We start from the raw sequence: 14,073 nt of genomic DNA on the forward strand, positions 1-14,073 counted from the left end.
CGCCCACCGCCCCTGCGTCTCTGGGGCAGTCTTGCTGCCCCCCCCACCCCCCCCACCCCCCCGGCCTCGCTGGTGGTTAGCTGCAACCTGGAGGGCGTTGTCATCCCCTTGATCATCGGGTAATGCCCTTCACGTTCAGGGCTCAGCGGTGTGAATGCTCCCTGGGGAGGCTTTCTTACACTCGGGCCGATGCTGTTACACAGCCATTGGAAATATAATGGATTTTACTTTATTTTCTTCTTTCACCGCGGTGAGCGTTGTTTTGTGTGCCCAACCAGAAATGATGCTCCTCCTCACTTCCATCTTTCATCAGCGGGACTCATCCACTCCTTAGCTGTCCGCACTGGCCGTAACCCCAGAACGCTCCAGAATGCTGGAGCAGCACTGCTGCCCTTCTGGGGACTGTCCCGTGTGGGTACGGTCACCGTGTCTGTTACCATCCGTGATGGATCTCCACCTGTCCTTTGGTCAGTTGGTCCGTGACTGTGACATTGATAAGGGAATCTAAACAAGTTATTGTGACCTTTTTATAGTTGGCAATTTTTAAGAGAACACTTAAAAACAGAATGTATGCATGGTACTATGAAATGCTGATTTTTAAATTTCAATTTTGCTTGTAGTGCAGCAGCCAGATCCAAATCAGCCAAAGCCGGAGGGAAGCCAGATGGTGGTGCTGAAAGGGGAGCCTCTGGCCGTGGGGATTCCCTGGCCACCGTCCCTGCTGGCCGCCTTGCAGCGGTGGGGTACGACGCAGCCCAAAGCCCCCTGTCTGACCGCCTTAGACACAGCTGGGAAGGCCGTCTACACCCTCACCTATGGCAAGTGTCACCAGAAGGCATTTGGGCTCTGGTTTAGCTGTAACATGTTACCTGTCATGTCATACAACACGGCCGTACAGCTTCATGAGCATGATGGAGCGGATCCTGAGAAGCCAACACAACTGCCCACAAACCAGAACATTGCCTCAGTCCAGGTGCCCCCCCCGCCCCCACCCACTGCCCCTTCCTCCAGCAGAGGGGACTACTCACCCACTGCTGGTGACCAGCCCCTGCCCTGAGGTCAAGGGTCACAGCTACATATGCATCTCTGAGCACGGGAGTTTAGTTTTGTCTAATTTTGAACTTTGTATAGATGGAATCCTACAGTATGTGTTTTTGTATTTAGCATCTTTGGTTCCACATTATATTTTTATGTAACACGAGTCATAAGCATCTGGCTTGATGCATTTTCATGGAGTGTGACTATACTCCTGTTGCTGGCACTCAGCTCCCAAGTGTTCCCCAGGCTCTTGGTCCCTACCACCACGCACATCCTCGCTGACGGTCAAACTGTCCTGATGCCTGTGAACACCTCTGGGTTTCACTGTCGCTAAGTTTTATGTGAGTGGGATCATGTGAAAGCCGTTCTGTGTCTGCATGCTTGTGCACCATTGTTTCTGAGGCTCAGACATGATGCCGTGTGAAGCTCATTGATGGAGGTGACTTTATTGTACGAATATGCTGAAAATTATTTGTGTCCTCGACCGTGAGTGTAATTTCCACTGAGGCTATTGTGTATAGTGCTGTTATGAACATTTGTAGGTGAGTCTGCTGCTGAGCGTACACTGTAGGCATTGGTGCTGGGCGCACGTGGATGTGCACAGGTCGCCGTGCTCGGCTGTAGGACATCCCAACACGGTGTTCACAGAGGCTGCCGCCACCTCCACGCCTGCCGGCAGCGTGCGCAGACTTCCAGCTGTGCCACACCCATGCCAACACTTGATATTGCCTGTTTACTTCCTTTAGCCTTTCCTATAGGCGTGTTGTGGTGTCGAGTTATGGTGCTAATTTACTTGCATGTCTCTCATAGCTAATGATGCTTTTTTGTGTGTTTATTGGCTATTTGAATATCCTCTTTTACGCACTATACAGATTTTTAGCTCATTTTTCTATTTGGTTGCTAATGCTTTCTGACTTCTTTCCATGTTCCAGGAACACATCCTTTGTCAGATATATTTCGCAGGTATCTTCTTCCACCCTGTGCCCTGTCTTTTAACACTTTTATCTGTGGCTTTAGATAAATGAGAAGTCTTCATCTAAGTAGTCTAATTTATCTACTTTTTCCCTTTATTTTAGCACTTCTTTGTTCTGTTTGCCAAACCCAAGGTCACAAAAGATATTCTCCTACTTTTTCATCTAACTTGTTTTACATAAAAAAAAAACTTGTTTTACTTTTCATATTTAGGTGTCATAATTCATCTTTAGTTTGTGTGGTGTGACATTGGAATCCTTTTCTTTCCTTACGAATGTCTAACTGGCCTGGTGCCATGGGCTGAACAGTCAGAGCTTGCCCCTAGGTCCTGCCAAGCTGCTTTGTCACAGATCAGGTGACAGTACGTGCTGTGCCCTCTGTGCCCCCTGAACTGCCGCAGCTTTAGGGGTCCTGTTGTCTGGCATAGACGCCCTTCAGCTGTGTGAATGTGCCTCACTCCTCTGGACTATTCTTGACTCTGCATTTCCGAGCCATTTTTAGAATCCGTTTGTCAATTTCCAGAAAGCTTCCTGCTGGGGCACTGCCTGACACTGCATTGATTCTGTAGTTCAATTTGAAGAGAATTGATACCATTACAATTACGGAATCTTCCAGTTCGTGACTGTGGAACAGTCATGACTGTGGAAATTTAATGTATTTCCCCTTATTTTAAGGACTCCTTTAATTTCTCTCATTAACGTTTTATACTTCTGAGTACAGAACTCTAGAGCATCTTTTGTTAGATTCATTCCTGTTGTAGTGGAATGGTTAAAAACATTTTTCTGCTCATTTATTGCTTGTATATAGAAGTGCAATTGATTTTTTTAAATGGTGATTTTAAAAAATATTTATTTATTTGAGAGAGAAAGAATGAGAGCACGAGCAGGGGGAGCGGGAGAGGGGGAAGCAGACTCCCCACTGAGCAGGTAGCCCGACGTGGGACTCAATCTCAGGACCCTGAGTTTGTGACCTGAGCCAAAGGCAGACACTTAACCAACTGAACCACCCAGGTGTCCCCAGATGGTGATTTTGTATCTAATAGTCTCATTAAATTAACTTACTGATTCTTTTTCTATTTATTAATGAGTAGTTTGTCCACATATCTTTTGGATATCCTGTGTTCAAAATCATGTCATCTATGAACAAAGATGGTTATCTTGGCCTTTCCAGTACTCACCCCTTTTATCTTCTCCTTGCCTCACTGCAAGAGCTAGAACCGTCAGTACAGTGTTGGGTAGCGAGCATTCTTGCCTCCTCCTCTGTCTTTGGTGGAAAGCTTTGGGTCATGAAGTACGATGTTTGGTGTAGTTTTGTGGTAGAAAAATTCCTTGTCAGATTAATGAAGCTCCCTTCTATTCCTAGTTTACTAGAAGTTTTTTTTTTTTTTAATCATGAATGGTTGGGCAGCCCGGGTGGCTCAACGGTTTAGCGCCGCCTTCAGTCCAGGGCCGGATCCTGGAGACCCGGGATCGAGTCCCGCGTCGGGCTCCCTGCATGGAGCCTGCTTCTCCCTCTGCCTGTGTCTCTGCCTCTCTCTCTCTGTCTCTGTCTCTCATGAATAAATAAATAAAATCTTTAAAAAAAATAAATCACGAATGGCATTGAATTTTATCAAACCCTTTTTTTTGCTCTGTCAAGATGATCATGTTTCTCTCTCCTCCCCACTTAATTTGATGAATTAAATTGATTAATTCTCAGGTGTTAAAGCAGCCCTTGCATTCCTAGAATAAAGCCCAGTTAGCCATGATATCTCTTCAACAGATGTCTGAATTTGATTTAGCCAATATGTTGTTTAGGATCTTTGCATCTGTATTCATTAGAGACGGGTCTGTAATTCTTTACAAAAGGAGCTCCCTACCCACTGTGAGGAGTGTGGTTTGCTCACTGCCTCCACCGGTTGATTTCAGCTGTCTTATGTACCCTTAATGTTCTTTTTTATATTTTGTATTCTTTTCTGTATATTTGGTTGACCCTTGAACAATGCAGGGGGTTAGGAGTACTGACCCCTGCACACTTGAAAACCCAAGTGTAAGTTTTAACTCCCCAAAACCTTAACTGTTACTGGTCTGCTGTCAACCAGAAGGCGAACTGAGAACAGTTGGTTGACATTTATATGTTTTTATTATGTGCTGTATTCATACAGTAAAGTAAGGTAGAGAAAAGAGAATGTTATTGAGAAAATCAGAAGGAAGAAAAAAAATAACACTTATAGTACTGTATTTATAAGAAAAAATCCACAGGTAGGTGGCCCTGTGTTGTTCAAGACTCATCTGTACTTTAGTATGGAGACATTTAAATTTTCCCTTTTTTTTTTTAAGATTTTATTTACTCATGAGAGACACAGAGAGAGGCAGAGACACAGGCAGAGGGAGAAGCAGGATCATGGCCTGAGCCAAAGGCAGATGCTTAACCACTGGGCCACCCAAGTGTCCCTAAATTTTCCTTTATTCAAATTCTCTAATCCCGTCTTCTGAAATTTTTATTTTATTATGAAATTCCTGATGAGTTCTTAATTTTGATATTGTCCTTTTAGTTTAAAATTTTCACTTCTGTATTCTAAATTCTTTATCATTCCATGCATTGTCTTCGTCTTTTCCTTTATTTCCTAGCATCCATGTATTCCTTACCACAACTGGAAGTTTCTCTCCACCTGCTCCAGGGTCAGGTCACCTCTCGGCCTGTTGATCTCATCTGTACTTTCTCTTGGTTTTAGTTTGGATAATTTATCTTTGGGGTGCCTAGGACCTTTCTGATTGAGTGTTGGACATTGTGTATAAAAAATTATGGAGGCTCCAGAGATGTCCCCTTCTATGAGAGAACATCCTCCTTCCCTCCATTTGGCAGGTAGCATGGTGGCCGGTCACTACAGTCCCGTCACGGCTGGCGCAGCCCTCTCTGAGCACCTGTCTGTCCTCCTCTGGGGTTCCCCAGCCGTGGCTTCTGTCTTGTGCGCTATGTTAAGGACTCCACTTTGCTTCTCAGAGATTTTCCTCGTGGGCGTTCGGCACCCAGTTGCTCATGGCCCCAGGACTCCGTAGACTTCCTAGAGGGAGGCTGGCTGTGCAATCATGGCTCCCAGCCTCTGCCAGAAGTTCTGCTGTTTTCTTTGTGCCTCGGTGCCAGTGTTCCATGAAATACTCTGTCTCTCGTGGGTGCCAGGGCCCTCCCTAATAACCGCCGGCTGTGCACGATCAGCTCACCTCCCCAAGGGTTTTCCCTCTGCAGCCTTAACTCCCCTGGTTGTCTTTGTAGATGATTTCTGTATTTTATCCAGTTTTTAAGTTGTTTTGGGTGGGAGCCTGGTCTGCCACCAGTACTCTGTCGCATTAGGAAGCAGAGTCTTTTACCATTACGCTTTTATGATTCATGTTACTGTGTATAGTTGTAGCTCATTTATATCTAAGAATGTACATGTTGGAATTGACATATTGGTTATAATGTTGGTATCCACTTTTGGCTATTACAGACAGTGCTGCTAGGAACATTCTGGGGTACGTGTTTTTGTGGGGTATGTACTTTGAAGTGGAAGTGTTGGGTCTGGGATTATGCACATCTTCGCATTTAGGCCCACCTGTTCCCCATCATTGTCAGGCTTATCGTAGCTACTCTGGTGAGATTATGGCAATGGTACTTCATTTTGGTGTTAATTTGCATTTTCTTGATGACAAAGTAGATTGAGAGCTTTTCCTGTTTTGTTTTTTTTAAATCATTTGGGTTGATTGAGAGGTTTTCCTGTTTTGTTTTTTTAAAATCATTTGGATTTTCTCTTTTGTTAAGTGCTATTGAATCTTCTGCACATTTTTTTAATATAAGGTTATTTGGGAATTTTTAGTGTGTTCTGGATGCCAGTCCTTGTCAGTGACATGTGCTACGAGTGTCTGCCACCGTGTCCCTTCACCTTTTACTCCTGACTGGTACCTTAGTGAGCAGAAGCTCTGCCCAACCTCACCTTTTCTTTTTTTAAGATTTTATTTATTTATTCATGAGAGACACAGAGAGAGAGAGAAAGAGAGAGGCAGAGACACAGGCAGAGGGAGAAGCATGGAGGCTCCATGCAGGGAGCCCGATGCGGGACTCGATCCTGGGACCCCAGGATCACACCCTGGGCCAAAGGCAGGCGCTGAACCGCTGAGCCCCCCAGGCATCCTTCAACCTCACCTTTTTGCTCATGGTGAGCTCTTTGGTGGCGGTGCTCCTCCGCCAAGATCATAAAGCCGTTCTGTTATCTTGTAACAGCTTTGCTGTTTGCCGAGCACATCTAGATCCACCCAGTCTGCTGGGAATGAGTTTTGTGTACAGGGTAGAGGATGGGTCCCAGGGTCCGTTTATCAGGCTGGGTAACCATCTTCCCCATTCTCGTTCCCACCGGGCTGCCCCTCCTCTCCAGGGCGCCTGGTCAGAGATGGAATTGTCTGCATGTGGAGGGTCTCTTGGGGTCTTTATTTTATCCACTGTGTTATATACTATCCTTATGCCAGCACCGACTTCCTAAATTACTGTGGCTTTCTGAGAAGTCTTGACATCCACGGAGAAGTCTCCCATCTCGCTTCCTTCTGCAAGAGTGTCTCGGCTCTTCTTGTATCTCATGTTTCCGTGTCTGTTTTAGGGTCGGCTTGTCCAGTGCACGGACATTCCTGCTGAGATTCCTGTTATCACTGCTCTCAGCAGTTTGTAAATGAGCACTCCTGCATTGCATGGACCTAATATGTCCCCCTGTCATTCAGATCTTCTGCACTTCAGCTCGATGCTGTTTTATACTTTCTTGTTGTGAGACTGCATATCTTCCATAACACTCACTCTTAGGTATTTGGCATGTTTGTTTTAATCTTAATGTGAGTATTGTCATTAAAATTTTTTTCTTAATGTTTATTGCTGGTATACAGAAGTCAGATAGTCTTTGTATACTGTTGTTACGTCTGGCAGCCTTGCTGGTTTCAGTTATGAGAACCATGATGTACGTAGTCCCGTCATCTGCAAGTCATGACAGTTTAGTTTCCAGCTGTGTGCCTCCTCTCTCCACCCCTCCCCTTCCTGCATTGGCTAAGACTTTCCATAAAAAAAGGCAGATGTTCTTGGCTTTCAATATGTGACCTCGGGGAAAGCTTTCAATATGTGACCATTAATTATGATATTTTCTATAGGACTTTTAAAGATGGGCTTTATCGCTTGAAAGAAATTTCCTTTCATTCTGAATCTAAGAAGGATTTTTAAAAAATCATTTAAAATCCTGATTGATTGTAAATTGTTTTTACCTTTTTTCATCTTTGTTAGTGTGACAAATTATGTTGATTTTTGTTAAAACTTTTCGCATTCTTCTTTTTTAAAGATTTATTTATTCATTTTAGAGACAGAGAGTATGTGAGAGTGGGGCAAGGGGCAGAGGAAGCGAGGGAGAGAGTCTCCAGGAGATTCCTCCCTGAGCACAGAGCCAGATGCAGGGCTCTGTTTTATGACCCCTGGATCATGACCTGAGCCAAAACCAAGAGTCGGACACTCAACCAACTGAGCCACGCGGATGCCCCAAAGCTTTTTGCTTTCTTGAGAGAACCTGTTTTGATCATGATGCATTATTCTCCTTATATACAGCTGGATTCAGTTTGAAAAACTGGGTGTATTACAGTTATCAACATCTTGAATTGACCTTTGAATATAGGCAGAGGCAACGGTGTTTTGAGTACTTTTTTTTTTCTCACCTATTTCTCTGGTCCTGCAGTTCACGTATTTCATAATGTTGCACCCAAGTTTAGTTTTATTTATGATGAAGTCTGAGCACTTATTCAGAGGGTGCGGCTGCTCAAACTGCATGTGGTTATTCCCCGGGAATTTGGAAGGGGCTAAGTCATGACTCTCGGGTCACTTGTCTGGTACTGCAAAGGGTGAGTGTTGAGGCTGCTTTGGGTGTTGAGCATGGCCTCAGGTTTCTCTGTCGTCCATCTTCCTTACCTTCCCGTTGTTTCATCTTCCATCTTCCTCAGTGGAGCTCTGCTTTGTTGAGCATTCACTGCTGGGCTCTCCTCCGTGAGGCTGTGTGCCGGGGGGAAGTGTGCCCAGTGGAACCTGCTGGGGCTCGTGGCTGGGTCCTGGAGGGCCAGATGCACCACGCCAGCAGCCAGCGGCTCTGGGCAGCCTACTGGCCCCTCCTGGATGGTCTTCCCTTGAGTCAAGACTGGAGATGGGGATACGACCCACCCTGTGAATTATAAAGGTTAAATGAAGCCACTCCTATAAGGGATGTAGTTGAGAGATATTGAATGACATGAAAATACATTCAAAATGCAATGTTGGCTGAAAAAGGCAGAGTGAAGTATGGTCCCATTTCTTGAAAATTGCACATATGTGTATATATGCTTGTGTGTGTGTGTGTGTGTGTACATACATAACCGAGAGAATGCTGACTTTTCTGTTAGCTTTTCTATGTTCTAAATTTTCTATAATAAATTCCTATTCTATATTTGTATTAAGGAAAATATATTTGTAAGTTATTTTTAAGAGAAAACTATGATGTTCATTACAGCATTGTGCAAAATAGTTATCAGTTGGAAATTACCTGAATTTCCAGTAATAGAGTGTTGGTACATTATGGGGTATTATGATTGCTACATTAAAATGTTAATTATTAGTTTCTTAAATTTTACATTGCTTAGTATTTTTATTTTATTTTAGGCAAACTATGGAGTCGGAGTTTAAAACTAGCTTATACTCTACTTAATAAACTGACTAGTAAGAATGAACCACTACTTAACCCTGGAGACAGAGTAAGTAACTAGAATATAACTTCCTGGAGTGAGCAAAAACAGACTCTAAAAATATGTCTCATTGGAATCAGTATTCCATCTATCGGTTAGACTTGCAGCATTAATACAAGGGATTTAAAGTCAGCAAAGAAGAAATTTAAATATGGAAAAGGTTGACTATGATGTACGTAAGATAATGGTTCTTTTCATGCTTCTTCGTTGCCCATCCAGTGGCTCTGCAACATGTTTCCTCTTGGACTTCATATCTACTGCTTTTAATAAAAATATTGAAGTTAATAAATCTTAGGTCCCCAAAGCTGACGTTTGATGAGAAAATGTTGCCCTTACTAGAAAATTCATGTCTTCCTCTCGTCCATGTGGCCAGGCAGCCTTCCTTCCTCGCGGTGGGGGTAGAGCATGGAGGAGGCTCGAGGCTTCTTTGTTCCTTGTATTGACCACGCTGCCCAGCGTTGTTGGCAGTCGCCACACAGGGCTACAGAAATTAACCAAAATTAAGTAAAATGAAGAGTGTAGCTCCTCAGTCACCCCAGCCCCACAGGAAGTTCCGCTGGTGAGCATGGCCGTGGGCAGACTGAAGGCAGGTGTTCCTGAACGTCCAGGATGGAGCACAGGACCGTCGCAGTGAAACCCCTAGTGAGAGAGGCTGCCTGTGGTCAGATGGCCTCACAGGGACTCTCTTCAGATAGAGCCAGTCACCAAGGACATTTGAAGAATGCGAAGGAAAACAACCAACGGGGAAAGGAAAGGAAAAGAAGAAAGGGGGAACATAGGGGGAAGGAGGGAGGAGGAGGAAACAAATGTGAGAGAAAGTCATATACAGAAAATAAAGTTTTAAAAACTTAGTCTTAATATCCCTGGAGAACTAAGGGAAGACATTGCTCCATAAATCAAGAAAAAGATGCCTGTGGGGAAGACCAAGAGCTAGAAAGTGGGGAGAACAGTGCAAAGCCGAGCCCTCGTCCAGGAGGTCCAGCACCAGCTGGTAGGAGTTCCGGACGGGAGGGGTGCAGAGCAGAGGATTCTGAGTGGTGGCCACTGCCCCTCAGCATCCCGGAGCTGGAGAGAGTCTGCCTCAAAGGGACGGGGCCCGCAGGGGACGCAGTGGGCCCACAGCGACGTCCTTGGCACTAACCGAGCAGGACCGGGGGGCGAAAGGGAGCCTGGGAGCCTCCGGGGTGGGGGCAGGAGCGAGCTGCAGCGCAGGGCAGCCGAGGGTCGGAGGGCTGTGCGCTGGGCAGCCGGGAGACTGGTTGGTCACTTAGAACACACTTCCCAAAGGTACCGGGCACATCAGGCGGAGCGTGTTAGGACAGCTTGGCCAGCGGCTACGCAGGAGGCAAAGCATGTCAGGGTGGTGGTACCATTACCGGCGGCAGATGGGTACTTGGCTGTAAGAACATGCACAGTCCGAGAACGGTCCTTGATACGTTGTGCTTTAGAGCGAACCTGTGAGAATTCCTGATTCATGTTGTGCTTTAAAATGACTCACAGAATCACTCGTTTATTTTTCTTGGCAAAGATTCCTGCAAGGACAGAGACTTCCAGATACCGTTCTTGTCGCATGAGGGAATCCACATCTTAGGTTAATATGAAAGATCAGCAGGATCCCAGTGAATGAGCTGATTATCAGGTGTGCTGGAGAGTTCATCGTCCTGTGATGAACAGTCTATAAATGTGAACACACACAGCTCTTTGTAACAAAATCTCTAAGAGTGTTCTTATACCAAACATCTAGTCTCGAAGTCGTGGGTCACAGTTCTCGTACAACCACTGTTAACATCAGCTGTTAAAAGAGAGCTTTGCCCTTTCCAACACAGCAGCTTGTTAGAAACTGGATTTCCAGGCCTCCGGGAGGGAGTTTAGGTGTAGCTTAAATTTTGTCTTATCAAGTAGTTGTTAGTAGCCGTTGTTTGGGCTTCTCCAGGGCCCAGTGTTAACCATCCTGACTTAGCATTCATGCTTTCAATTACACTGATTACAATATTTGGGGCTTATAAAACGTTGTTCCGTAAATAGCTTTTAATTTTACCCAATGTAAGAAATGACACCTGGGAGGATGGGGGAAGAGAAAGAGACGGACTGGAGGGGGCTGGGTGTTCATCTACAATCACAGGAAATAAAATTGACACTGCGACATTTTCAAAAAATGAAAATATAGCAGTGTAAGTATAGTATTTAAAAATAAGAGAGTAAATAGCAAAAGGAAGATGTGAGATACTTTTAGAGGGGTCCCTCGGGCAGTGGGGAAAGGTGGAACAGGGGTTTTGTATGGGGTACTTTTTTCATCTTAAATTCTGTGTTTTTAAAATGTCTTTAATAAAAGCGAAAGTGTGAGATGAATAAAATAGAGCGCATAACTTAAACGGTGGCAGCCTGGGGACCAGCCTGGGGGCCACCGAGGGGCTCCCCGGGAGGAGCGGTTGTGGGGGTCTCAGCGGAGGTGTCCGGTGCCCGCCCCCCACTTCCCTGTCGTGAGTGAGGATCTGTTGGATTAAAACTTTGGTCTCAGGATCGTATCTTCTGGAAGATATTTTGGGTATAATTTGATTCCGTGCCCACGCTTGTTGGTGCACGTTTCTCTCCTGGCCTGACAGATGGGGGAGCTGTGCGCCGCTGGGGAGCCTCAGCTGCAGCTGCCAGACGGGGAGCGCCCGGAGCCAGTTCTCCATCCCGCCAGCCGTGCTGGACTGCCTTCAGGCACAGACACTTGAAATTATTGGGTCGCTTGTAGAATAAAGACCGCAGCCTTAAAAAAAACTATTTAAGACGAGGAAATTTAAGGACCAAGAATTAACCTCCAAATGACATTTTCTGAACTCAATTTGAAAAGCTGTTAGATCGTCTAAAATGTCCAAATCCCTCTACTCAGTAAAGATTGTGAACGTTGCGATGACTGCATCATCCGCGAGGGGTTTCATGGTTTTCCTTTGTACTGTTGCAGGTGGCCCTGGTGTTTCCAAACAGTGACCCCGTGATGTTCATGGTGGCATTTTATGGGTGTCTGCTGGCAGAGCTGGTTCCTGTCCCCATAGAGGTGCCGTTAACGAGAAAGGTAGCTCGCTCGCTTGCTCGGGGCCGCGGGGTTCCCTTCCAAAGCCGACACACAGACTCGTCGTCGGGTCTCATTTTGCCTTCCTGGCAGACAGGAGCGGCCCTGAGAGAGGAGGGGCTGCCGGCAGGCCAGGGCGTCGGGGGCGTGCCGTGCTGTGCCGTGGCCGGCAGCTCCTCTGCCTCGCGTGTCTCGTTGGCGTGGGTCTCCCGCAGCTCTACAGAGAGCTGTTCCGTCACCTCTGAGAACGTCTCAGCGCACGTGGTGGCCCTTTGTCCTTGAGTAATAGAATTTATCATTTGAAAAGATTTTGTTAAACTGTCTCTCAAAACCACAGCTTATCAATAATGATTTTTGTTTCTTGGGGATGAATAAATGGCACCGGGATGGACTGTAGCTCACTTCTCGGTGACAGTTCTGAACGTGCAGTTCTGAACGTTGCCTTTCTATCCACCTGCTGTTCTTATTACTGACAAAGGACGAGTGCAGGTGTTTCAGGTATAAATGTCAGTAATCTGATGATTGAAAAAAATTATTATTTTAGGAGTAGACAAGGCATGTACTTTAGAGGATTAGAGTTTGTACCCTATCAGGTGGTTAAAGTGAGCGTTATCAGCAACAAATACTCAAGAATCCCCAAAGTGAAGTTGGAAATAAACCAGTAAATCTGAAAGGATAATACACAATGAGCAAATATTTGACTATAGAGATTCTCAAGAAAAAAGCAAGAGATTTGTCCAACTTGCAAGAAGAAAGTGACAAACGTTACTGGGGAGCACGTATGAAAGAGGCATTGACTGAAAGGAAATGTGCGTTCCGTGGGAAATAAGTAATCGTGTCAAAGGTCGGGCCCCTCCACGTTAATCTGTAAATTCTAAACATGATTTAAGTGGAAATTTCCATGCCATTACTTTTGGAGTTTCTTAAAATGCTGCTAAATGTCATTTGCAAGAAAACACTGAGAAATTGGCCCATCATCCAGAACTTTATATCTCATTACAAAAATATACCATTTCAATTTAAAAATGATTATATTTTATTTTCATGAAAATGCAGTCTATCCGCATGTGGGATTCAGTCGTAGAAGCTTAGGAGGGCGAATGATGACGAGGCTCGCTCTCCTGGGTGTGCGGGGGTCCGGGAGGGGGGGTGCCTGACGGCCCCACGAGCGCCTCCCTGTGTTTTCTGTAGGACGCTGGCAGCCAGCAGGTTGGCTTTCTGCTGGGCAGCTGCGGCGTCACCCTGGCCCTGACCACGGACGCTTGTCAGAAGGGCCTGCCCAAGGCACAGACCGGAGAGGTGGCGACTTTCAAAGGTAGGCCCCCGAGCGCAGGGGAGTCGGCCCGTGATGCCCAGGCACCCGCTCAGGGCAGGTGGACCTTGCAGGGGTGAGGGGTCTCCAGCAGGAGTGAGGTCCTCCTCCAGGGGCTGCCCATCTGGCTGCCCTGCACGTCCCCGGGTTCAGAGTGTAGACCCGTGCCGTGCAGTTTGGTCGTCACTGTCAGAGGCACCGACTGAATTAATAGAAGCTGATACAGAGTGAGCGGCACAGAGACGTTCGCCCCCCGGGTGTGCAGGAGCCAGTGACCCTGTGGTGGGTGGCTCAGCTCGGAGGCCGCTGACCAGTCTCCTGGGCCGGGTGCCCTGTCTGCGCCCTCCCAGGATGGCCCCCGCTCGCCTGGCTAGTGATCGACGGGAAGCATCTGACCAAGCCCCCCAAAGATTGGCACCCGCAGGCACAGGACGCAGGGGCCGGGACGGCCTACATCGAGGTAATGACTTCCTCTCGCTGGGGCGCAGCCCTTGTTTCTCTGAAGGCTTCAAACTGCCACTTACTTTGATCCCAGGCTTAAACGGACCTTCTGTTGTATCTTCACCCCAGAAACAGAAAGGTCGTGGGGGAGCTCAGTCAGACGTGGTTCACTCCTCTGATGGTGCCCTGCTGGCTGCCGGGGGTGGGTGGCAGCGGTTACGGGGGAGCCTGCACGCACAGCTCGAGCAGACCCGGGGAGCCCCCGACTCCTCTGGGTGTAACGCGTGCTCCGCTCCGCCGGGGCGCTTAGTGAGGGCTGGCGGCTGCCCTCTGTCTTCCGTGACCTCCAGAAATCACATAGTGGATTCTTTCCTTGAAATCTTTTAGTATAAAACCAGCAAAGAAGGCAGCACTGTGGGGGTCACGGTGTCCCATGCATCGCTGCTGGCACAGTGCCGGGCTCTGACGCAGGCTTGTGGCTACTCAGAAGGTAAGGGCGTGGGGCG

The 14,073-nt window shown here is 46.7% G+C and overlaps 1 protein-coding gene across 4 annotated transcripts in view; it reads left to right on the top strand.

Moving 5' to 3' along the window:
* The window catches only part of DIP2A (disco interacting protein 2 homolog A), a 92,767-nt gene that overhangs the window by 43,412 nt on the left and 35,282 nt on the right, over positions 1-14,073 (top strand). For 3 of the 4 annotated variants that reach the window (XR_005382479.1, XM_038581712.1, XM_038581713.1), the window contains exons 8-13: positions 621-818; positions 8,674-8,765; positions 11,707-11,817; positions 13,006-13,129; positions 13,477-13,586; positions 13,955-14,057. Coding sequence is in view for 3 of the 4 variants with exons in the window: in XM_038581712.1 (XP_038437640.1) it covers positions 621-818; positions 8,674-8,765; positions 11,707-11,817; positions 13,006-13,129; positions 13,477-13,586; positions 13,955-14,057 (738 nt within the window). In the remaining variant the exon portion in view is untranslated. The remainder of the gene's footprint in view (positions 1-620; positions 819-8,673; positions 8,766-11,706; positions 11,818-13,005; positions 13,130-13,476; positions 13,587-13,954; positions 14,058-14,073) is intronic. The other variant, XM_038581714.1, reaches the window with a different exon arrangement.

Source organism: Canis lupus, chromosome 31 (genome assembly GCF_011100685.1).
Source record: "Canis lupus familiaris isolate Mischka breed German Shepherd chromosome 31, alternate assembly UU_Cfam_GSD_1.0, whole genome shotgun sequence".
In the NCBI taxonomy this organism is placed as follows: domain Eukaryota; kingdom Metazoa; phylum Chordata; class Mammalia; order Carnivora; family Canidae; genus Canis; species Canis lupus.